Genomic DNA, 26,640 nt, shown 5'->3' on the forward strand with positions numbered 1-26,640 from the left:
AAGATACAGGTACATTCTTAATAAATTAGAAAAAGTTGAAACTATGGTAAGATATAGTAGACACTAAAATCATTTGTTTTTTGTGGAAGATGGGGCAACTGAGAAGATGGGAAACATAAGTGGGAAGTACACTTTTCATTGTATAAATCAAATTTTTTGGTTTTTGAAATGTGAATATATTGCTTATTCAAAAAAATTAAAATAAAACTAGTATGTTTTAATCTTTTTTTTTATCCCACCTAGGGGGATTCCAAGTTAAATTTAAATTTTAGATAACCTATTAATAGATATTTAATAATAAAATATCTATTAAATTTTAGATAATAAAGATGTTTTGGGATAATTAAATAAGTATAAGTAAGTTTAGTAAGTATTATGTATATTAAAACATTATTTGTTGTTTATCTGAAATTCAAATTTAATTTGGCATCCTGTATTTTATCTGACCAAATTAACTCCATCCCAAGTTCTCTTGTTGTGTTATTTTTTCCCTTTTATTTACAGTTGATGCACAATAATTCTATGTATTCTATGGGATACCCAATGGTGTTCCAATACACATTTACAATGTATAGTGATCAAATAAGGGTAATTACCATATTCATCTCCTCAAACATTTATTCTTTCTGTCATGAACATCCAAAATCCCTTCTTCCAGATTTTTGAAAATATACACATTATAGTTAACCATATTCACCCTGCAGTGCTACAGAACACCAGAATTTATTCTTCCTATCTAGCTGTAATTTTGTACCCTTAACCAACCTTTCTCCCCATTCTTTCCTCCCCACTACCTTGCCTACAGCCTCCAATAGCTACAATTCTACTCTCTACTTCCATGAGCTCAAAAAATGTTTTTAGTTCTCATACGTGAGTGATAACATGCAGTCTTTATTTTTCTGTGCTTGACTTATTTCGCTTAACATAATGTCCTCCAGGCTCAACCATGTTGCCACAAATGACAGGATTTAATTCTTTTTTATGGTTAAACAGTATTCCATCATGTGTATACACATATGTGTGTGTGTAATGTGATATATATATATTACATTTTCTTTATCCATTCACCTGTTGATGGCATTTAGGTTAATTCTAAATCTTAGCTATTGTGAATAGTGCTGCAGTAAACGTGGGGGTCCAGGTATCCCTTTGATACACTGATTTCCTTTGTTTTGGATAAATACCCAGGAGTGAGATTGCTGAATCCTATGGAAGTTCTACTTTTAATTTTTTGAGAAAACGCCATCCTGTTTTTCATAGTGGCTGTACTAATTTACATTTCTACTACCAGCATATGAGAGTTCCGTTTTCTGGGCCCAGGTGGGCGGATCACTTGAGGTCAGCAGTTTGTAACCAGCCTGGCCAACATGGTGAAACCCCATCTCTACTAAAAATACAATAAAAATTAGCCAGGCGTGGTGGCAGGTGCCTGTAATACCAGCTACTCAGGAGGCTGAGGCAGGAGAATCACTTGAACCCAGAAGGCAGAAGTTGCAGTGAGCCGATATCACACCACTGCACTTCAGCCTGGGTGACAGAGTGAGACTCCGTCTCAAAAAAAAGAGTTCTCTTTGCTCTGCATCCTCGCCAGCATCTCTCTCTCTTTTTTTTTTCTGTCTTTTTGATAATAGCCATTCTAACTAGGTGAGATTATATTGTGATTTTTATTTGCATTTCCATGATGGTTAGTTAGTGATGTTGAGCATTTTTTCATATACCCATTGGCCATTTGTATGGTATCATTTGAGAAATGTCTATGCAGTTCCTTTGCCCACCTTTTGGTTGGATTATTTGTGTGTGTGTGTTTCATTTGTGTGTGCGTATGTGTTGGTGTTTTTGTATTTTGTTTTTTTGCTGTTGAGTTGTTTGAGTTCGTTGTATATTCTGGATATGAGACCCTTATTGGATGAGTAGTTTGCAAATATTTTCTCCCTTCCATAGGTTGTCTCTTCACTCTGTTGATTGTTTCCTTTTGCTGTGCAGAAGCTTTTCAGTTTAATATAGTCCCATTTGTCTATTTATGTTTTTGTTGCCCATGCTTTTGAAGTATTAGTCATAAAATATTTGCCTAGATCAACGTCCTGAAGCATTTTCTCTCTTTTCTTCTAGTAGTTTTATGGTTTCAAGTTTTACATTTAAGTCCATTTTTTGAGTTGATTTTTGTATATGTTGAGAGACAGGGGTCTAGTTTCATTCTTCTGTATGTGGATATCCTGTTGTTTTAGTTTTCAAAATTTATTAGAATTATTTTTAGCTGTCACTGACCCACAGAATTTTGTATTGGATTTCCTATTGTCTCCAAATAGGCAAAAAAAAAAAAAAAAAAAAATCAAGAAACACCATTTCCCATTTCTTAAGTTACGGTTTTTTCTTTTAACTCAGTTGCACTTCAGAAATTAAGCTTTTCTTTATCAGATATACTTAATCAGTTTATCATGATCCTAAAACAAATTTTTTTCTTAACTGTTCTTTGTTATAATTGTTTTATTTCTGGCAGGGGAATTTGGTGATTTCAGTTGCAGTACTTCATAATATGCATGGGGAAAGAGGATTATTTTGGCCTCTCATCATACTATGTATTTGTTCCTATTCTGTCTTTTATGCCAGATAATTATATTAGGATCTTGATTATCCACTCCATACTAAGTAAATTTCATAAGAAAAGACTGCATCTGTAGAAAATATATGTGTAAGAGTGTAAAAGCCTTCCAACTTATTCGCTTTCATTATTTCAGGTAAACAAAACCATGTCAGATTTTTTATAATGCCTCAAATTTGTTTATGGTCTCCTCCGATAGTTCTTTTTAACTAACATAACTCTCAAACACCATTTAGCTGGTGCATTTCTTAATTATGGAATTAATCAATTTATCATGATAAATTTATTAATAACTGAATGATGCATTGTTATTAAGGAACGCAAGATAAATGGATTTGATAGACATTTAGTAATTTGCTCAGCCTAACAAACATTCTTTTATACATTTGAAAAAAAATTATATTCCTTAGCCATGCTTTTAAAAAACGAATTGAGTAATGTTATATTTGCTTTTAATTCTTATTAATTTCTTTTATTCCCTGAGTTAATCAAATAGGAATAATGAGTTATATGTTTGCTCTAATTGTACTACCTCATTACCTACACTAGTTTATACGTTCAATTTTATCTGTAGTCTCTTTTTGTTGTTATCCTGGAAATAAATGTGAATACGCCTCACACTTTATGCCTCACAAAGGAAATCTTTGGAATTTTATATTTTGTATTAAGTTTAAATATAGAACTCTGTGTAGCCATTGTCACTCCAGCTATCATCATTATTAGTAACTAAGCATGCAAATCATCTAAATTGTTATATAGATCATACTGTATTTATATAATACCACTAACAATTGCCTATAATTTGTTTTAGCTAATTTTTTGTTGTTTTCTTTCTTACTTTTAGACCACAGCAATGAAAAAAATAATGTATTATAATATGCGTATAAAAACTCTTCAGAGGCATCTTAAAGAAGACCTTGAAAAACTGAATGATCGAAAATGCAAATTACAAAAGTTGCCAGAAGAACGAGTAAAATTATTCAGCTTTGTGAAGAAAACTGTAAGATTTAATAATGTAAAATTCCAGTGGCCATACCTTAAGAAAACCGTTAGATAAGATAGCAAGCAATATCTTTTAAATTATGTATATACACACATATATAATATACACACACACACACTCACACACACACACATATGTAATTACTACTGAATTTCAAGTTAAGCTTGCCCCCAAAAAAGTTTTGATTCCAGGTACTTAACTAAGCTACATTCTGTGCTTAGAAATCTGCAATTCAAAAAAGGTATAGGCTTATTAAATTATGAATTTTGTTAAAAAAACTGAGTATTTCAATATGATTTAGAGTGTTACAAAAATTATTAGACTTATTCAGCTGTGTTTTTATTAGATGCCAGTAGGCTGTGCTCAAAATTCATTTTCTTGTTTAAAGTGCTAAAAAAAAAAAAAAACCCTTTCCTAATAACATTAAGGTATACAACAAAGTGGGAACTTTAAATCAAGCTATATGTTAGTAGTATATATGCATTTTTATTTAGAATAAATTGGATTTCTTTTACTAAAAGTAGACCCTGAAAAAGTAAGCATTATTTAACTCAAAACGGAATCTTGTATATATAGTAATTCCTGCATTTTTTTCAGTATGAGGAAATAATGGATTATTCAACAAATGGTGTTACAAAAATAGTCAAACTATTTGGGAGCTGGAGAGTTGGCTCCTTCATTTGCACTTTACCAAATGTAAATACCAGTAGGAAAAAAAAGGATTAAATGTAAAAATGAAAATATGAAAAATTGAAGAATAAATATATAGATGGATATATTTATCTGATCTCAGCCTGCTAAATGAAAGAAATACTAGGAATCACAAAGGAATAAAATGTAGATTTGATTTTTTAAAAACCAGTGAAATGCTTTTGTATTTAAAATAATAAATGTAAACAACAAATGAAAATCTGAAAAAATGTCTTCAACAAACATGATGGACAAAGAGTCAATATCCTTAGTATAAAAAGGTGCTCATATGTAAAATAAAATAAAAGGTAAATGTCTAAATAGAAAAATTGAGCAAAGTACATAAACTAGAATTTTACAAGAGTAGAAATAAAAATGACTAATAAGCATTTGAAAGAACTCAATTTGATGATTAATTTCCAAATGTTAATTAAGATAACAAGAAACTGTTTCACCTATAAACTGTCAAAGTATGACACATGACAGTACTCAGGCTGGTGAAGATGGATGTGACACACTAGATACCACTTATGGAAGTGTAACTTTGGTCATATGTATAACAGCCTAAAAATGCTGAGTTTTTGACCCAGTAAATCTACTTCTAGCACTCTATTGTAAATATGTATATAAAAGGATATATATAAATATTTATATATATCATTGCACTATTAATAATTTAAAAATTGGAAACTATCTAAATGTTTAATAAGAGAAGAGTTATATACTCAAGACAGAATAGTGTGTAGCTATTAATATTAAAAACCGAGGTTTTGAAATATATTTAATGCTTTTTTAAAGTGAGCAGTTCTTATTATAATTAGAAAAATATTCTTAAAGTAAAACATTAATAAAATTTAATTAAAATTAAAATTAATAATAAAAAAGATTATTTCCATAAAAATCACAAGAGATCAATATATGGATATCATTTTATATCCGCTATTTTCATGTGCAAATGCATGTATTAAGTAAAATCTGCAAATGAGAAAAATAATGGCTATAGATATATACAAATATATATATTTTAATGAATATGCTTAATCTATTTTCTAACAGCTGGATATATCTATTATAGAGGAGTACAGATAACTAGTAAATTTCCACTTATATATATTTTCCCTTATAGAGTACAATTTATCTGTTGTTGTTGTTGTTGTTGTTGTTGTTGCTTTTATTTTCCTTTAAATTCTGGGATACATGTGCAAACATGCAGGTTTGTTACATAGGTATACATTTGACATGATGGTTTGCTGCACCTATCAACCTGTCATCTAGGTTTTAAGCCCCGCATGCATTAGGTATTTGTCCTAATGCTCTCCCTCCCCTTGCCCCCCACCTCACAACAGGACCTGGTGTGTGATGTTCCCCTCCCTGTGTCCAAGTGTTTTCATTGTTCAACTCCCACTTGTGAGTGAGAAAATGTGGTGTTTGGTTTTCTGTTCCTGTGTTAGTTTGCTGAGAATGATGGCTTCCAGCTTCATCCATGTCCCTGCAAAGGACATGAGCTCATTCTCTTTAATGGCTGCATAATACTCCATGGTGTATATGTGCCACATTTTCTTTATCCAGTCTATCACTGATGGGCATTTGTGTTGGTTCCAAGCCTTTGCTATTGTAAATAGTGCTGCAATAAACATACATGTGCATGTGTCTTTATAGGAGAATGATTTCTAATCCTTTGGGTGTATACCCAGTAATGGGATTGCTGGGTCAAATGGTATTTCTGGTTCTAGATGTTTGAGGAAATGTCACACTGTCTTCCACAATGGTTGAACTAATTTACACTCCTACCAACAGTGTAAAAGTGTTCTTATTTCTCCACATCCTCTCCAGCATCTGTTGTTTCCTGACTTTTTAATAATCACCACTCTAACAGGCATGAGATGGTATCTCATTGTGGTTTTGATTTGCATTTCTCTAATGACCAGTGATGATGAGCTTTTTTTCATATGTTTGTTGGCAGCATAAATGTCTTCTTTTGAGAAGTGTCTGTTCGTATCCTTCTGGTAAATTTGTTTGCAAATTTGTAAATTTTTTCTTGTAAATTTGTTTAAATTCCTTTAAGATTCTAGGTATTAGACCTCTGTCAGATGGGTATCTTGCAAAAATTTTCTCCCATTCTGTAGGTGGCCTGTTCAATCTGATGATAGTTCCTTTTGCTGTGCAGAAGCTCTTTAGTTTTATTAGATCCCATTTGTCAATTTTGACTTTTGTTGATGTTGCTTTTGGTGTTTTAGTCATGAAGTCTTTGCCCATGCTTATGTCCTGCATGGTATTGCCTAGGTTTTCTTCTAGGTTTTTTATGGTTTTGGGTTTTACATTTAAGTCTTTGATTCATCTTGAGTTACATTTTGTATAAGGCTTAAGGAAGGGGTCCAGTTTCTGTTTTCTGCATATGGCTAGCCAGTTTTCTCAGCACCATTTATTAAATAGGGAATCCCTTCCCCATTGCTTGTTTTTGTCAGGTTAGTCAAAGATCAGATGATTGAAGATATGTGGTGCTATTTCTGAGGTCTCTCTTCTGTTCCATTGGTCTATATATCCGTTTTGGTACCAGTACCATGCTGTTCTGGTTACTGTAGCCTTGTAGTATAGTTTGAAGTCAGGTAGCATGATGCCTTCAGCTTTATTCTTCTTCTTTAGAATTGTTTTGGCTATACAGGCTCCTTTTTGGTTCCATATGAAATTTAAAGTAGTTTGTTTCTAATTCTGTGAAGAAAGCCAATGGTAGCTTGATGGGAATAGCATTGAATCTATAAATTTCTTTCGGGAGTATGACCATTTTCACGATATTGATTCTTCCTATCCATGAGCATGGAATGTTTTTCCATTTTTTTGTGTCCTCTCTTATTTCCTTGAGCAGTGGTTTGTAGTTCTTCTTGAAGAGGTCCTTCATGTCTCTTATAAGTTGTATTCCTAGGTATTTTATTCTCTTTCTAGCAATTGTGAATGGGAGTTCACTCATGATTTGGCTCTCTGCTTATCTATTATTGGTGTATAGGAATGCTTGTGATTTTTGTACATTGATTTTATATCCTGAGACTTTGCTGAAGTTGCTTATCAGCTTAAGGAGTTTTGGGCTGAGAGTATGGGATTTTCTAAATATACAATCATGTCATCTGCAAACAGAGACAATTTGACTTCCTGTCTTCCTATTTGAATACACTTTATTTTTTTCTCTTGCCTGATTTCCCTGAACAGAACTTCCAATACTATGTTGAATAGGAGTGGTGAGAGGGGGCATCCTTGTCTTCTACAACACTTCCAGCTTTTGCCCATTCAGTATGATATTGGCTATGGGTTTGTCATAAATAGCTCTTATTATTTTGAGATATGTTCCAGCAATACCTAGTTTATTGAGAGTTTTTAACATGGAGGGCTGTTGAATTTTATCAAAGACCTTTTCTGCATCTATTGAGATAATCATGGTTTTTGTCATTGGTTGTGTTTATGTGATGGATTATGTGTATTGATTTGCTTATGTTGAACCAGCCTTGCATCCCAGGGATGAGCTGACTTGATCGTGGTGGATAAACTTTTTGATGTGCTGCTGGATTTGGTTTGCCAGTATTTTATTGAGGATTTTTGCATCAATGTTCATCAGGGTTATTGGCCTGATATTTTCTTTTTTTGTTGTGTCTCTGCCAGGTTTTGGTATCAGGATGATGCTGGCCTCATAAAATGAGTTAGGGAGGAGTCCCTCTTTTTCTATTGTTTGGAATAGTTTCAGAAGGAATGGTACCAGTTCCTCTTTGTACCTCTGATAGAATGTGGCTGTCAATCCATCAGGTCCTGGACTTCTTTTGATTGGTAGGATATTAATGACTGCCTCAATTTCAGAACTTGTTATTGGTCTTTTCATGGATTCAACTTCTTTCTGGTTTAGTCTTGGGAGGGTGTATGTGTCCAGGAATTTATCCATTTCTTCTAGATTTTCTAGTTTAGTTGTGTAAAGGTGTTTGTAGTATTCTCTGATGGTAGTTTGTATTTCTGTGGGATCAATGGTGATATCCCCTTTATCATTTTTATTGTGTCTATTTGATTCTTCTCTGTTTTCATCTTTATTAGTCTAGCTAGTGGTCCGTCTATGTTGTTGATCTTTTCAAAAAACCAGCTCTGGGATTCATTGATTTTTTTGAAGGGTTTTTCATGTCTCTACCTCCTTCAGTTCTGCTCTGATCTTAGTTATTTGCCTTCTGCTAGCTTTTGAATTTGTTTGCTCTTATTTCTATAGTTCTCTTAATTGTGATGTTAGGGTGTCGATTTTAGATCTTTCTAGCTTTCTGTTGTGAACATTTAGTGCTATAAATTTCCCTCTTAACACTGCTGTAGCTGTGTCCCAGAGATTCTGGTACGTTGTCTCTTTGTTCTCATTGGTTTCAAAGAACTTCTTTATTTCTGTCTTAATTTTGTTATTTTCCCAGTATTATTCAGGAGCAGGTTGTCAATTTCCATATTTTTGTGTGGGTTTTAAGTGAGTTACTTAATCCTGAGTTCTATTTTAATTGCACTGTGGTCTGAGGAACTGTTTGTTATGATTTCCATTCATTTGCATTTGCTCAGGAGTATTTTACTTCCAATTATGTGGTCGATTTTAGAATATGTGCTGTGTGTTGCTGACAAGAATATATATTCTTGATTTGGGGTGGAGAGTTCTGTAAATGCCTATTATGTCTGCTTGGTACAGAGCTAAGTTCAAGTCCTGAATATCCTTGTTAACTTCCTGTCTTGTTGATCTGTCTAATGTGACAGTGGGGTGTTAAGGTCTCCCACTATTATTGTGTGAGTGTCTAAGTCTCTTTGTAGATCTCTAAGATCTTATTTTATGAATCTGGGTGCTCCTGTATTGGATGCATATATATTTAGGACAGTTCGCTCTTCTTGTTGCATTGATCCCTTTACCATTATGTAATACCCTTCTTTGTCTTTTTTGATCTTTGTTGGTGTAAAGCCTCTTTTATCAGAGACTAGGATTGCAACTCCTGCTTCTTTTTCACTTTCCATTTGCTTGGTAAATATTCCTCCATCCCTTTATTTTGAGCCTATGTGTGTCTTTGCACGTGAGAGGGGTCTCCTGAATACAGCACAGCAATGGGTCTTTACTCTTTATCCAATTTGCCAGTCTGTGCCTTTTAATTGGGGCATTTAGCCCATTTACATTTAAGGTTAATATTGTTATGTGTGAATTTGATCCTGTCATCATGATGCTAGCTGGTTATTTTGCACATTAATTTATGCAGTTTCTTCATGGTGTCATTGGTCTTTATATTTTGTTATGTTTTTGCTGTGGATGGTACTGGTTTTTCCTTTCTCTATTTAGTGCTTCCTCTTGTAAGGCAGGCCTGGTGGTGACAAAATCCCTCAACGTTTGCTTGTCTGTAAAGGATTTTATTTCTCCTTCGCTTATGAAGCTTAGTTTGGCTGGATACAAAATTCTGAGTTGAAAATTATTTTCTTTAAGAATGTTGAATATTGGCCCTCACTCTCTTCTGGCTTGTAGGGTTTCTGCAGAGAGACCAGCTGTTAGTCTGATGGGCTTCCCTTTGTAGGTAACCTGACCTTTCTCTCTGGCTGCCCTTAACATTTTTTCCTTTGTTTCAACCTTGGAGAATCTCACGATGTGTCTTGGGGTTGCTCTTCTCGAGGAGTATCTTAATGGTGTTCTCTGTATTTCCTGAATGTGAATATTGGCCTGTCTTGCTAGGGTGAGGAAGTTCTCCTGGATAATATCCTGAAGTGTGTTTTCCAACTTGGTTGCATTCTCCCCATCACTTTCAGGGACCCCAATCAACCAGAGATTTGGTATTTTCACATAGTCCCATATTTCTTGGAGGCTTTGTTCATTCCTTTTCATTCTTCTTGCTCTAATCTTGTCTTCACGCCTTATTTCAGTAAGTTGATATTCAATCTCTGATATTCTTTCTTCTGCTTGATAGATTTCAGCTCTGGATACTTGTGTATGCTTCATGAAGTTCTTATGCTGTGTTTTTCAGCTCCATCAGGTCATTTATGTTCTTCTCTAAACTGGTTATTCTAGTTAGCAGTTCCTGTAACCTTTTATCAATGTTCTTAGCTTCCTTGCTTTGGGTTAGAACTTGCTCCTTTAGCTCTGAGGAGTTTGTTATTACCCACCTTCTGAAGCCTACTTCTATTAATTCATCAGTCTCATTCTCTGTTCAGTTTTGTGCCGTTGCTGGAGAGGAGTTGCGATCATTTGGAGGAGAAGAGGCATTCTGGTTTTTGGAATTTTCAGCGTTTTTGTGCTGGTTTTTCCTCATCTTCATGGATTTATTTACCTTTGATCTTTGAGGCTGATGACCTTTGGATGGGGTTTTGTGTGGGGGTCCTTTATGTTTGTCCTGATTTTGTTGCTTTCTGTTTGTTAGTTTTTCTTCTAACAGGCCCCTCTTCTGCAGGTCTGCTGCAGTTTGCTGGAGGTCAACTCCAGACCCTGTTCACTTGGGTATCAGCATTGGAGGCTGCAGAATAGCAAAGATTGCTGCCTGCTCCTTCCTCTGGAAGCTTCATCCTGAAGGAGCACTGGCCTGATGCCAACCAGAGCTCTCCTGTATGAGGTGTCTGTCGACCCCTGTTGGGGTGTGTCTCCCAGTCAGGAGGCACGGGGGTCAGGAACCCACTTGAGCAGGCAGTCTGTCCCTTAGCAGAGCTGGTGCACTGTGCTGGGCGAATCCCTCTTGTCAGGATTAGCTGCTCTCTTCAGAGCTGGCAGGCAGGAACGATTAAATCTGCTGCAGCTGTGCCCACAGCTACCCCTTCCACCGGGTGCTCTGTCCCAGGGAAGTGGGGGTTTTGTGTGTAAACCCCTTACTGGGGCTGTTACCTTTCCTTCAGAGATGCCCTGCCCAGTGAGGAGGAATCTAGAGAAGCAGTCTGACCACAGCCGCTTTGCCACCCAGCCCAGACCTCCCAACCTCCTTAGCACTGTCAGGGAAAAACCACCTACTAAAGCCTCAGTAATGGTGGACACCCCTGCCCCAACCAAGCTCAATCGACCCAGGTCGACTTCAGACTGCTGTGCTGGCAGCGAGAATTTCAAGCTGGTGGTTCTTAGCTTGCTGGGCTCTGTGGGAGTGGGACCCGCTGAGCAAGACCACTTGGCTCCCTGGCTTCAGTCCGCTTTGCAGGGGAGTGAAAGGTTCTCTCTCGCTGGGGTTCCAGGTTACCCTGGGGTACGAAAAAATACTCCTGCAGCTAGCTCAGTGTCTGCCCAAACAGCCGCCCAGTTTTGTGCTTGAAACACAGAGCCCTGGTGGTATAGGCACACAAGGGAATCTCCTGATCTGCAGATTGCAAAAACGGTGGGAAAAGCATAGTAACCCGGCTGGGTAGCACAGTCCCTCACAGCTTACCTTGGCTGGGGGAGGGAGGTCCCTGCTCCTTGCACTTCCTGGGTGATGTGACACCCCACCCTGCTTCTGCTCACCCTCTGTGGGTTGGACCCACTGTCTAACCAGTCTCACTGAGACGAACAGGGTACCTCAGTTGGAAATGCAGTAATCACCCACCTTCTGCATTGGTCTCACTGGAAGCTTAAGACCAGAGATGTTTCTATTCAGCCATCTTGGCCCCTCCTCAGTACAATTTATCTTTAAATTACGTAAGGCTGAGATTAGAGTTAGACAAAAGAGGTTCTTGCTGTGGGCCCAGAATTTAAGGGAGTACCCAAAAACCTTAAGTAATCAAGATAAATAATATTCAATGCAACATTTTTTAAATATCCAAATTAATGCAAAAAGTTCATTATGATAAATTTAAAAACCCCAAAATAACAAAATCTTAAGACCAGTGCTGTGCTGAGTCATGTAAGAGACTAAGACAAAAGGAAAAATGTGCACCCCTATATATATGCTTTTGTGTAATTTTAATAGTTATTTTTTTCCAGAACACCAAAGTGGTGAAAAATACTGAAAAATTGAAAAGTATGTGTGTTAAAAATTACATTATTTGAATTTTAAATATTTGTACTAAAATCAGTATTTATTTTAATTTTACTTTGGCTTTAATAGAGGCGAACTTATTAAAAATATTTGAAAATCTGTTGCTTTGCTTATTTTCAACTGGGAGACTGCCCTGTATGAAGTGGTTAAGGTCGGCACTTGGTCAAGAAAAACTGGCTGACTGAATTTGCACCCAGCTTGAAATCACATGTTTGGCATGTTTTTATGACATCTGGCCTGTTTATTACCTAGATTTCCACTTTGTTCATTTAAATTAGACATTTGTTTAATAGATCCCATTAAAACTTAACATCTGAATTCCGACTTTGCCTAGACCATGTTTTATTTTTATTTTGCTCTCTGACACATTGTTTTCCACAGTTGGAACGAGAACTGGCTGAACTCAAGGGCTCGGGCAAAGGGCACAGTGATGGATCCAATAACAGTAAAGTAACTGATCCTGAAACACTGAAGAGTTGTGAAACTGTCACTGAAGAACCAAGTCTTCAACAGAAGATATTGACCAAACTAAATGCCTTGAATGAAAGGGTAACATTCTGGAACAAAAAACTAGATGAGTATGTTTAATTAATTATCTAGTTGTTCTGATCTGAAACGGAGAGAATCAGAATGTTTTGGGCCATCAGTTGACCCTAGTTCCCTTCTTCAGGAGTATGAACAATTACAGTATGAAGTAAAGCATGAAATATATTCTTAGTACTAGTTCCTAGTACATATAAGCATCATGGGATAAAAGCTGGCTTACAGTTTTTTGCAGAGGCAGTTCTTAATTAGGAACAGTAAGCTTCCCCCCAGTGGCTTCCTGTCCTATCACTGCTCTAGTGTCTGCAAACTAAAAACAATGGAGCCTCTGCTGGTGGATAAACTCACCAAATAGATGAGACCTGGCAAAGCCCAAACACAGTAGAAACAAGTTCAGGCTCAGTTATCAATTAGAAATGTAAAGCAAGAAGGCTTAGCAAGGACTGTGAATTTTTTTATTTACTAAGGCACTAAGTGGATAAATTAGTGTGCCCTGTGATAATGCTAACAATAATAGTAACATATATTGGGTTTTTACTTTGTGCCAGACTCTTTGCTAAGATCTGTACATGTATTTTGTATGTAACTCTCAAAACAACCATTTTAGGAATAAGGACTATGAATATTGCCATTTTACTGAGAAAACTGAGGCATAAAAAGTCCAAGTGACATGTCTGAGATCTGAAAGCTGTAAGTGGTAGAGCAAGGATAGTCTTCTAGCCTTCACATATTCTGAGAGCAGCAAAATTAAAGGTGATTTTAATTGCCAAAAATAGAATGTCTTTGACATGGTTTAACTGTTAACACCAAGCTTTCTTTATCCATTGAAAGGAAGCCTTGTGTTTTAACATCAGTTAAAAAAAAATCTATCATAAGTTTTAATGTTGTGATTTTTAGATCATTCTAATAGCTGTATGTATTTTTCTCTCCAATAGAATTGAAGCAATTTATCATATTGAAGTAAAACAAAAGAAGAAAAGTCATGGCTTATTGATCCCACTTTTGTTAATTGAGTTAGAGACTGTGGGAAATTTCCATTTTGAAGAAGGCACTCGATCTGATGACTGGTAAATCTGTTAGAAATTTAGTATAGCTTTAAAAATAACTTAAGTACTTAGGATCATCAACCAGAATATCAACTTATAAAATCTTAAAATGTCCCATTTTTGAAACATTTCTCATGCAGAATATTCATCTATTGAAAATTGGCAGGCATCTATTGAAAACTGAAAATTACCTACTTTCCACCTATACATTTCTGTTTATGCCATTACCGTGAGCCAACCTTGAAGACATCCTAATGGTTTATCATTGCTCTTTACCCAATTTTTCTTAGCCCAAGAGCAGAATATAATTTAGAAAAAAAAGTTTATAATCAAGTTTTAATTTTTTAAATATGTTTATACTGTTTGTTTCCTGACTGGATATAGTGCATGATTCTGAATATTGGTTGAGAAACTGGAACAGAGCAAGAATGCCAAAGCAGGATTGGCAACAGCAGGTTGCCAACATGGGAGGAGACTGTCTAGCAAATCTTCTGTAGGTCTGTGGTCAGAGTGGAACCCACTGTTTAGAGATAGCTACAGTCAGGGTGCACACGAACACTACATGTTAGCATAAAGTATATGCTTATACCAGGAATTCAGGTCAAAAGCTTGTATCAACAAAAATGGAGAGACACCAGAATCAAGCAGAAAGCAGACAGCCAGGCTTTAGAACCAAGGCCTACTAGTAGATACTAGGAAGTGGTTGTGTTGCTTCAATTAGAGGGGCACAATTTCAAATTACCCTTAAAAAAAGTCTTGAAGAAAAAGATTGTTAAGTATCACTTTCACATTTCTGAGTCATTTTTTCAGAACTGAAGAGCCTGTGAAACAGAGAAAGATTGCTCTAGAGCCACACAATAGGAACTGGGTACATGGAAATACACCAGGAGACATGTCAAACTATAGAATGGACTTGGCACATAACCCTGGAGCATGATTTTACTTGAAGTCAATGTCAAAATAAATACTAATTTTTATAGTGTAGAATGTAAAACTTACACTAACTTTTTAGAAAAAAAAAACTGTTATTGTTATGGGTTACTTTAAACCAAGTCCCCTGATTTCTATTAGACATGGCTTTTTTCTCACCTCTGTGAGTAAAAGCTTCTCAAAGGTCTTGGGAGAACTCTGATGGAAAAGTGTAAGAAGCTCTTCGCAAGGGAAAAAGAGGCCTTTGAAAATACTTTCCTTTGTATTAGTACATCCATTTGCCCAGCAGTTACTACTGTTTGCTTAACCACATTTTTTGATTTTTATATACAAAGATATAAAAGGTGTTCATCCAGCTCCCATGTAAACAAGTAAAGGCCTTGATTTTTGAAGTGCAAAAACTGAATGGTGTGTCTCTACTGGGTGCACATTTATATTCACTCAACCTAAACAGGATTTTTTTTTTTTGAGATAGAGTCTCACTGTGTCCCCGAGACTGGAGTGCAGTGGCCCGATCTCAGCTCACTGCAACCTCTGCCTCCCAGGTTCAAGCGATTCTCCTGCCTCAGACTCCCGAGTAGCTGAGATTATAGGTGCATGCCACCACACCCACTAATTTTTGTATTTCTAGTGGAGACGGGGTTTTGCCATGTTGGCCAGGCTGGTCTCAAACTCCTAGCCTCAAGTGATCTTCCCACCTCGGCCTCCCAAAGTGCTGAGATCACAGGCATGAGCCACTGTGCCCAGCTCCAAACAGGATTTTTAAAAATTATTTGTTTCTTTTTAAATTATTGCAGAGGAAACTCTTTGCAACAAGTGGATTAGTGAAAAAAAAATGTAAAAGCAAAATGACCAAAAAGCCATTTAGATAACTATGTCAGCCTGATAGTAAATTAGATAGCTTTGATGGATTTTGATTAGCATTAACCTGTTTACTTGGTTTTAATAAGAGTAACCTTGATTTGTTTTAAGGAATATATCAAATATATGTTAGCAGAATTTAAAGTACTGTTTTTTAGTTTTAGCATACTGCAAGCTTGGCTACTTTTCCTCTGATCTTTTATGTATGTTAAGAAATAACTACTAAGTGCTTTAAATTGCTATGCTACATTTCTAGTTGTTTTATTTAAACACTGATTTCTCCTATTAATATTTTTAAGGCTAAGGATTCAGTATTTAAATAAAAAGTATTTCAGTAGAACTAGGACTGAAAGATTTTTGTTAAAATTATCTTTATGTCTTTAACAACAACAAAACACTGCATGTTTCTAATTGTATGTCATTATCTCTTAGCTTCATTTCTTTTATGAAATAAAATTATTATATTTTCCAGTTTAAAAAAATCTTATTTTATAGAGACATGCTAGTTGAGTGGATTGTTGCTACTATACCTTTATTATTATAGATTTGTATTATTTACCGATGTGTTGCCAATTGAGTTACCCATTGACATCATACAACATTTATCAAGTAGGGACTCCAAAGCATAAAAGATGCTGTCCTTGTGCCTGAGAAGCTGTCAACCTGGTCATAGATACAGTGTATTTACAACTAAAAAAAAAAAAACACCTTTAAGATACCACAAAACAATATATAAGTGACTCTGTAAGTTCCTTTGGGGAAGATATGATGTTTTGTGTCTTATAAGACATAACATCTAGCATGGGACTGGATTAATAGCCCAGTACATATTTACTAGTTGAAGCTTCCATATCACTTTATAGATACACAACAGTTTTGCTTTGGTGTATATAATGACTTTCAGTAATTAATCTGCCTCTTTATAAAGATTTCATGCTATACTATCTCAAGGAGCTACATAAGCAGAAACTTTCTGTTTTACAGGGCTTTGAAACTGTCGATTTAAGTCAGTAAGCCTGTAAAAGTATTTATTAAACCTTTATATAGGATTATAAAGTATATTTTAATAGATTACATTAAGCTTCAAACATTTAAAAACGTGTGTAGCCTACATTTGCTAAATGAGCACATTATTGTATATTAACAAAATGTGTAGGCATCTTTCTGTGTAACTGAATATATTAGTCATTGATATATATCATTGTGAATGTTTATACCTTCAAGTACCACTGAATGAATGAGGGTAAGGTACACAGTTCAGCTGACTCTAAAGGATTTGAACAGGAGTTATGATTAGTTTAGAGACCATACAGTGGAGAATATTGAATCCTCTACTGTAGGTGAAGAGTCTGAATGTAATTTGGAAGGTAACAAATGGCTGCAAAGGCTTTTATTTTGTTTTATTGACAAACTCTTCACCTACAGCAAAGGATCAGTGTTCTCCACTGTATAGTTTTAGACTATCATAACTTCTGTTCAACTCTTTTAAAGTCAGCTGAACTGTGTACCGCACTGCTCTTGAAGCAAACACAGTACTCCACCACATAAGTGGTTTTGTTTGTTCTGCTTCCTTCACCCAGAATGCTTTCACATACCTCACACTTACTTCATCATTGCTCAGCTGCTGAATTCCTGGGCAACATAAAATCTCCATGAAAAAATCACACTTCATAGCTCCTGCCTTCCTGGGGGACCAGCCTAGGAGCTAGGTATTGTTTATTCATTCCTTCCACCCATTCATGAGATGCCTCAAGCCCAATATCCACTATATAGCAAAAACTTTATCTAAAACGCCTACAGCCCTAGTTTTATCAGAGTGCAGAAAGCTTCCAGGACATGTTACTTAGGGGAAATTTGACAGATTTAGGCCCAGCAAATGATCCCTCTATAGGAGGGGCAGTAGCTTCCCCACCTCAGATGCTAATGTGGCTGTTTTGTAGGTACTCTAAACTGGTTAGCAGGCATCATGCTTGATTGCAACACTATTCATATCTGTCTCCTCTACCAGACTGCGAGCTCCTCTGGGATTAGTTTGGTTTAGGCAGCTCTCCTTTCAACTCTAAGGGAGAAGTAATTTATAAGATCCTGGCTGCATTGATTAAGTATTTGCTTGTGAGAAATATAGATGCCCTAAGTTAGGAGCTCAGCTATTAGGCTCAAGGAGAGACTACCCATCAGGAAGCTCACACCCATTTCAGACCCTGGTTGATTATGTAGGTGAGGACCTAGATCTTTCATTAAAGGCAAATGTATTCCTTATAAGACCATTTACTTCCTTCTCAAAATGATCCGTTTTTCAATCTCATCTTAATCTAGGTTCTGTGCTAGACAGGACCGGAATTTTACGCGTATGGCCAGGCGAGGGCCGCAGAGAGCAAACAAGCACTTCAGTGTTATTTTCACACAGCTGGCCCCTGCTCCTCCTCCTCCAATTTTCAGATCAAATATCTTAACGTCTCTGAAAGGTCGTCCCCAAGGCCCTATCTTAAGTAGGTCCCCTTTGCATTCCTTACCCCAAGCTTCTCTTCAGAGCCTTTTTCAGTTTAGAAATTTTATTTCTGGCTTTACTTGTTTAGGCTTCATTAGAGCAGACAATGCCTCTTTCACATCCGTATTCATTGTCAGGAAGTTATTTCAGTAGTCCAATGAGAGATCGTGGTGATTTGGATTAGGATGGTAACAGTGGTGATGATGAAACATGATCACATTCAGGATGGATTTTAGATGTAGAGCCAGGCGGACTTGCTAAAGAATTAGATACTGGGGCCGGGCGCGGTGGCTCACGCCTGTAATCCCAGCACTTTGGGAGGCCGAGGTGGGCGGATCACGAGGTCAGGAGATTGAGACCATCCTGGCTAACACGGTGAAACCCCGTCTGTATTAAAAACACAAAAAATTAGCCGGGCGTGATGGCGGGCGCCTGTAGTCCCAGCTACTCGGGAAGCTGAGGCAGGAGAATGGCGTGAACCCGGGAGGCGGAGGTTGCAGTGAGTGGAGATGGCGCCCCTGCACTCTAGCCTGAGCGACAGAGCGAGACTCCGTCTCAAAAAAAAAAAAAAAAAAAAAAAAAAGATACTGGTGAGGAAGAAAGGAGAGGATTATTCCTACGGTTTTGACTTAAGCTATCAGTTAAATGGTGGTGCCATATACTGAGATGGAAAATACTCAGAGGAGCAGGTTTGGGGTGCAGTGTTAGTTATGTTAGGTTGGAGTCACCTGTTTAACATGCAGATGGACATACCAAGTAGGTAGTTGGATATTCAAGTCTGGGTATAACCAGCTAAGTTGAGTAGAGATCAAGACTAGAAATAAAATGTTGTAATTTATCAGGATGTATATAAAGCCAAGGAACCACGTGAAATCATCTAGGGAGAGTGTTCATGGAAGCAAGAGGAAGGCCAAAGGCTGATCCCTGGGCAGTTCAACATCTAAAAGTCTGTCTGAGAAGACCCAGCAAAGAAAACTATGAAAGAGCAGCCAATAAGAGGAAGGCATATGAAGTTTCCCTGAAGCTAAGCAAGTGTTTCAGAAAGTGAAGATTGCTCAACCAACCTGTCTTCCAGGCAGAACAAATGTGCAATAAATGAATAAATAAACGGAGCCACTGTATGATTACTGTATCTTTAGCAAAAAACACAAAATATGAGCTATAACTTTTATCACATGTAGTTTTCTGTTCTTAAACATTTTAAGGAAAATCTATTATTTTCTTCAAGTATATTCTGTATGTATTCCCACATAGGTTTAATTTCTGCTATGAATTAATTCTGTCACGTTTTTGTGCCTGGGACTTCAGAACATACGGTATTACAGGAATAAAAGTAAAACGCATCATTAAAGTTAACAACCGTATTCTGAGACTAAAATTCGAAAAGAAATTTCAAAAGTTTTTGGAGAATGAAGATATGCATGATTCAGAGTAAGAAGCTGAATTCTTTATGGAACAACTTTACAAAAGTGTGACTGTATTTGTAAAATTTCTATTTTAAAAGTTTACAGCATTAAAAATATACATATACCTTGTTAGTAAATGTTTCCTTTTTATGCATCTCCCATGGCCAGGATGACCTCATAATTTATCCACATTGAGCCTGTTTTTGAGGTTGAAGGCAGGGGAGCTATTAATAATGACACTAGAACATTGCATGTCAATGACAAATATCCCTGGCAGGAAATATGGTTATCTTATCTATGGCTAAGCTTTTGTGAAATCAATCCTCAAACTTTTTCTGTTTCAATTATTCTTAAGGAGCTACCGAAGGATGCTGGAATGCCTTTTTTATGTTTTTGATCCTGAAGTTTCAGTGAAGAAAAAGCATCTTCTACAAATACTTGAAAAAGGATTCAAAGACAGTGAAACAAGCAAGGTAGCATAAAATGTCATTTAGAATAATGCTTTCTTCCTAGCAAGTGGAGCTCTGCCACTGGTTAAGCATGATTTCCCAATCCTTTTATCCATATTTATAGTAAACTTCTACTACTGTTTCACAAAAAGCTTAGTGTTATCATGGAAAGTATAGCATCTTTCCTCTTTGGATTATACCAAAGTAAGCCCATTAATTACTACTGCCTGACCCTACTTAATCCTTCTAGGCATCTTATTTTTATGTTGTGTTCCTTTTGTTGATGGTTTTGAAATCTGCTTTTTAAATTGGTTATAAATCTTTAATCTGTTGTAAACTCTCCAGAGTCTTCACCTTGAAGCAGTTGAGTCACTTAACTCCACTGTACTTTCTAGCTATTGCTTTCCTTTTACTGCTACCACTTCTTTATTCTCTACTTCACTATCCCCATCTTGCTGCTGATCTTGCTTTATCATTGGTCACTTCTGATGCCCCAAGTATCCAACCAATCTTTCTCAGACCTCCACCATCTTGACAAGGCAGCTGTAGCATACTGGTGTAGAGCAGCGCTTCCCAACCTTTTTCACATCATGACACATATAAAATGATAATATTCCTGCATTTGGATCCCGATTTCACTCCTCACCAGCTACGTGACTTCACCTCTCTGTTAATCTGTTTCTTCCTATCTGTAAAATGAAGATAATAATAATATCTATTTTGCAGAGTTGTTGTTAGGATTTAGTGAGATAATGCATTAAAAATTTCTTGGATATTGGTACACCAGTGTTCATGACATCACTATTCAAATAGCCAAAAAAACTAGAAACAATGCAAATATGCATCAACAGATGAATGGATAAACAAAAGTGGAATATACATACAATGGAATGCTATTCAGCCATAAAAAGAAATGAAATTCTGAAACTTCCTATAACATGGAAGAACCTTGGAAACATTATGCTAGAGAAATAATAAGCCAGACAAAAATGGAAAAATATTGTATGATTCCATGTATGTGAAGTACCTAGAATAGGAAAATTCAGAGAGAAAGTAGAATAGAGGTTACCAAAGGCTCTGGGAGAGGAGGAGGTAGGGAGTTACTGTTTAATGGGTACAGAGTTTCAGTTTGGAATAATGAAAAAGTTCTGGAAATGGATGGTGGCGATGGTTGCACAACAACGTGAATGTACCTAATGCCACTGAATTGTATGCTGGAAAATGGCTAAAATGGTACATTCTATCTTATGTATATTTTGCCACAATAAAAATATCACCTCCCCAAAAAAGCATTCCATCCACTCAATGGAGAATGGGTTGGTGGGAGTAGAAGCAGATGACAAGGCACTATGTGGGGGAGCTATTGCAGCAGCTCAGGCCATAGAGGTTGGTACTGTCACTGCAGGGTGGTGGTGAGAGTGCCCTCATTGTACTTTATGGAGAAGTAAGAAGGAGGTGAGGAATTCAGGGTTTTACAAGGCAGAGTGAATTGCTCACATTCGGCCCAGAGAACTATGAACCATTATCGGGAGAGGGTAAGGGAAGGATGAGGCTAACACTTCTGTGTTTTCCACCTACCAGCCCCTGTGCTGAGTACTTTATCTTCTGCATCTCCTAAAAGAGATGAACCATCTCCTTTAATTCTCCAACAGCTCTCTGTGCTGAGTACTTTATCTTCTGCATCTCCTAAAAGAGATGAACCATCTCCTTTAATTCTCCCACAGCTCTCTGTGCTGCTCTGTCCAAAAGAGTAGCCACCACCCACATGTAACTATTAAGCATTTGAAATGCGGCTAGTCCAAATTGAGTATGCTGAAAGTTTAAAACAAGCACCAGTTTTTAAAGACTGAGTATGGAAAAAAAACACTATAATTTTTATATTAGGTACATGTTGACATGATAGTATTTTGGACGTATTAGATTAAATAAGATATTTTATTAAGATTTGCCAAAAAAAAATCTCTTGGACCAATGCCTGGCACCAAGAAAGTTTTTGATATTTTATTTTGATATTTTGATATTTTATTTTGAAAGTTTTAAATATTTTTATTTTTGAATTTTTACAAAATTCAAAACATTTGACACTATTGATTGCCTTCTCCTTTTTGAAACTCTCCTTTGGCATCCATGATATTACCCTATTGTTATCCTCCTATTTTTCTGATTGTTATTCGCTTCCTTTTTGTTCCCCATTTTGCTTCTAAACATGAGAATACCACAGGTTAAAGCCTCCTGATCTTCCCTTTTTTCTTCACACACCATCAATTACTGTCATTGTTAAGATCCTAGAAATGGGAGAAACATCAGTGTGTAGCATGTAAAAGATCAGATGAGCTACATTTCTGTGCTATGATGTGTACATAATGGGTCAGGATAAATATTTATGTTCCGCATTGTTTAAGAGATGGACTCTGATTTAAAAGACAGCTGTGTAAACAGTTTAGAAGAGAGGTTTGGCTAAGGTTGGCAGTATCTACAGGCAGAGGGCTGGCCGTAGTGGGGAAGAAGAAACTATTTGACTAGCAAACATATCTAAGGTTAAGTCCACTTTCTAGTTGGAAGAGGAAGGATCTCTTTCTATCACTTCAGGATGAAGTGTTCAGTAGTAAGGGTGGGAGAGTATGTGAGTAAATCTGTTCACATAGCTTGAGTTCATTCCCTATCGAATATTGTTTGTAATCAAGGACTTGGTCAATAAACGCAAAGAGTATCACGTATTCACTTATGGTTTCTCCAAAATGTACATCTTCAGTTAGGCTATCTCTTCCTCTCTGCTCTGCCACCTACAGCTGCCATTCCTGCACAGTTAATATACTTTATTCTCTTATATAGTGTGTCTAAAACCAGCCTTTTAAAACTGTAAGTTCAGGGTTACATGTGTAGGTTTGTTATTAGGTAAACTTGTGTCATGGGTGTATGTTGTACAGATTATTTTGTCACCCAGGTATTAAGCCTAGTACCCATTAGTTATTTTTGCAGCTCCTCTCCTTCTTCCCACCCCCTCCCTCCAGTAGGCCCCAATATGTGTTGTTCCTCTTTATGTGTTCATGTGTTCTCATCATTTAGCTCCCACTTATTAGTGAGAAAATGTAGTATTTTGGGTTTCTGTTCCTGTGTTAGTTTGCTAAGGACAATGGCTTCCAGCTCCATCCATGTTCCTGGAAAGGCTGCATAGTATTCCATGGTGTATATGTACCACATTTTCTTTATCCAGTCTGAGCATGTAGGTTGATTCTATGTCTTTGCTGTTGTGAATAGTTTGCAATGAACCTATGTATGCACGTGTCTTTATGATAGAACGATTTATATTCCTTTAGGTATATACCCAGTAATGGGATTGCTGGGTCAAATGGTAGTTCTGTTTTTAGGTCTTTGAGGAATCATCACACTGTTCTTCACAATGGTTGAACCAATTTACACTTCCATCAACAATGTATAAGCATTCCTTTTTCTCCACAACCTTGTCAGCCTCTGTTATTTTTTGACTTTTTAATAATAGCCATTCTGACTGGTATAAGATGGTGTCTCATTGTGGTTTTGATTTGCATTTCTCTAATGATCAGTGATGATGAGCTTTTTTTCTTATGCTTATCGGCCACATGTATGTCTTCTTTTGCAAAGTGTCTGTTCATATCCTTTGCCCACTTTTTAATGGGGTGATTTTTTTTTGTAAATGTGTTTAATTTCCTTATAGATCTGGATATTAGACCTTTGTTGGATGCACAGTTTGCAGAATTTTTCTCCCATTCTGTAGATTGTCTGTTTACTCTGTTGTTTCTTTTGCTATGCAGAAGCTCTTAAATTTACTTAGATCCCATTTGTCAATTTTTGCTTTTGTTGCAATTGCTTTCAACATCTTCATCATGTAGTATTTGCCCATTCCTACGTCCAGAATGGTATTGCCTATGTTGTGTTAGGGTTTCGATAGTTTTGGGTTTTACATTTAAGTCCTTACATTTAACTCCACCTTGAGTTGATTTTTCATATATGGTATAAGAAAGGGGCCCAGTTTCAATCTTCTGCATATGGCTAGTCAGTTATCCCAGCACCATTTATTGAATAGGTGTTCCTGTCCCCATTGCTTGTTTTTGTCAGCTTTGTTGAAAATGAAATGGTTGTAGGTGTGCAACCTTATTTCCAGGCTCTCTATTCTCTGTTCCATTGGTCTATGTGTCTGTTTTTGTGCCAGTACCATGCCGTTTTCTTACTGTAGACCTGTAGTGTAGTTTGAAGTTGGATAGTTTGATGCCTCCAGCATTATTCTTTTCGCTTAGGATTGGCTTGGCTATTTGGGCTCTCTTTTGGTTCCATTTGAGTTGTAAAATAGTTTTTTCTAGTTCCGTGAAGAATGTCACTGGTAGTTTGATAGGAATAGCATTGACTTTATAAATTGCTTTGGGCAGTATGGCCATTTTAACAATATTGATTCTTCCTGTCCATGAGCATGGAATGTTTTTCCATTTGTTTGTGTCATCTCTTATTTTAAAACCAGGCTTTAATCTTTTGCTCATAAGCAGCTCTCTCCTGGTCTTCTTTCCTGATTTCCATAACAATACTGTCATTTCCTTCACTGAACATGTTCAAAGCCTTGGAATTATGTTCAACCCTCCCTTTTCCATTATCCCCACATCTAATCATTTTCCAGTGGCTCTTCATTTCTCTCCCTAATCCCATTGCCTGCCACCACTTTCAACCGTTAGAACTTTCCTTCTAATCTCTGCCATTGTTTCCCAATAGGCAACACTGCCCTTGGTCATGCCCTCTAGTTCTTCCATTTTTCACAGTACAAATTAATCTTTCTTAAAACATTATTTTCATAGTGCACATTGCACTGTGTCCATGATGAGAAACTTTCAGTAGCTTCGCATTACATATAATGATGATCCACATTCCTCTGCCTGGCATTGAAGGCCTCTGACAACCCTCACAATCTATCTTCAACCTAACTCCCTATTACCAAATATGCCAAGTGCCCCTAATGAAATATGTAGTCTACTTGTGATTCTCCTAAGTACAGCTCATACCTCCCTTTGATGAAATGCTGTTTTCCATTTTTTCCCTGTAACAGACTTACTGATCCTTTAAGTCCCAACTCAAGGGTTTCTTCCTTTGTGTGGCTTTTCCTGAATTTTCGAACAGTAGGTGCCCTTTTACCTAGTTTGCAGGTTAATCCAAAAAGTCAGTTAAAATGGAGAACTGTAAACAAATGATTTACTTAACAAATCCTTTAATATAACTTAAAATACAAATTTACATTCATGTGTCAATCTTCTGTGTAGGGCCAAAGCCTTTGACTATGAAATTGGAACTCTAAGTAGTCTTTCTTGTATCAGCCATAACCATGTTTCATATTAGTTTTGTTTTCCTTAAAGTTGAGCATGCACTTAAAGATTCTTGCAAAGTAACTCGAATGTAAAAATCCTTCTAGTTTGTCTGATTCCCCCCACCACCCCAAACTTTTGCATTTGCTTTATCTACACATGCCTTGCCAGAAGTTTTTAATGATTATCTTCTATTGAGTTTTACTAAATTTTCCAAAATTGTTCAAAGAAACAACTCCTCTTCTATTTTATAGCTTTAAATAATATGCATAATTTCATACAACTACAACTGGCATAAACAAGCTTGGGAAAAAAATTAACTGACTCTTGGTAAGCATACAACACAACTGGATACAGTAGAAGTACATCCATTTTTTAAAAGTTCCATTTTATCCCTGAACTGCCATCATAGTATGAGTTATATAGAAAACAGAAAATACTGGTTAATCCTGCAAATTGGTTAAGTGTTAGTTAAGTGGTGATCAACTGAAAATTTTTATTATAACACATTTGTTTTACTGAAATGTAACCATTTGTGTGCGTTTTTCTACTAGTTCTTAAGAGCAGGATCTGTATTTATAGAGTAGATTCTTAGTAGAAATCTAGTGAAGGAATTGATGTCAGATGGATGGATAGCAATCACACCTATTTGTATACCTTCATGTTTTCCTCCTCTTAAAATATAATTTCCTTTTAAATTTCTGATTATTTGAATTATGTCCAATCTTCAAAGCCTACCCATGATTTCATTGCCTCTATAAACTCCTTCCTAATCCCTTCAGTTAAAAAGTATATCTTATTTGACACATCTTGTGGTGCCTTGTATTTTTTAAATTATCATGTATAGTTTCTATATTTGCCTTTCTTAACTGAGGACCACGACTACACTGTAGCCTTACAATGCCCTGCACGTGGGTTATATCGAATGGATATTTAGTGATGTTCATTGAAAGTCTAAAAAGGTTACTTACTGGGGTGTGGAATTTGTGGTCAGATAAGCCCTATTAGAGTATACTCACCCATCAGTATCTCTGGGGGATTGGTTCCAGGACTCACGCAGATACCAAAATCTGTGAATACACAAGTCCATTATATAAAATGGTGCAGTATTTGCATATAACCTACACATATCCTCTTGTGTACTCTAAAACTCCTCTAGACTACTTACAATGCAATGTAAATACTATTTAAATAGTTGTTATACTGCATTGTTTGCTATTTGTATTATTTTGTATTGCATTTTTTTCCTGAATATTTTCAATCCATGGTTGGTTGAATCCTCAGATGTGGGAACTGTGGATGTGGAGGGCTGACTGTATTTATTTTTTCAGAATGTCTTTGGATTG

The 26,640-nt window shown here is 36.4% G+C and overlaps 1 protein-coding gene across 10 annotated transcripts in view; it reads left to right on the plus strand.

The window, feature by feature from the left end:
• The window catches only part of LRRC9 (leucine rich repeat containing 9), a 145,352-nt gene that overhangs the window by 21,391 nt on the left and 97,321 nt on the right, over positions 1 to 26,640 (plus strand). For all 10 annotated transcript variants that reach the window (XR_010151140.1, XM_016926932.4, XM_054666617.2 and 7 more), the window contains 5 exons: positions 3,444 to 3,599; positions 12,632 to 12,828; positions 13,729 to 13,860; positions 19,373 to 19,549; positions 19,880 to 19,997. Coding sequence is in view for 9 of the 10 variants with exons in the window: in XM_016926932.4 (XP_016782421.1) it covers positions 3,444 to 3,599; positions 12,632 to 12,828; positions 13,729 to 13,860; positions 19,373 to 19,549; positions 19,880 to 19,997 (780 nt within the window). In the remaining variant the exon portion in view is untranslated. The remainder of the gene's footprint in view (positions 1 to 3,443; positions 3,600 to 12,631; positions 12,829 to 13,728; positions 13,861 to 19,372; positions 19,550 to 19,879; positions 19,998 to 26,640) is intronic.

Source organism: Pan troglodytes, chromosome 15 (genome assembly GCF_028858775.2).
Source record: "Pan troglodytes isolate AG18354 chromosome 15, NHGRI_mPanTro3-v2.0_pri, whole genome shotgun sequence".
NCBI classification, from domain to species: domain Eukaryota; kingdom Metazoa; phylum Chordata; class Mammalia; order Primates; family Hominidae; genus Pan; species Pan troglodytes.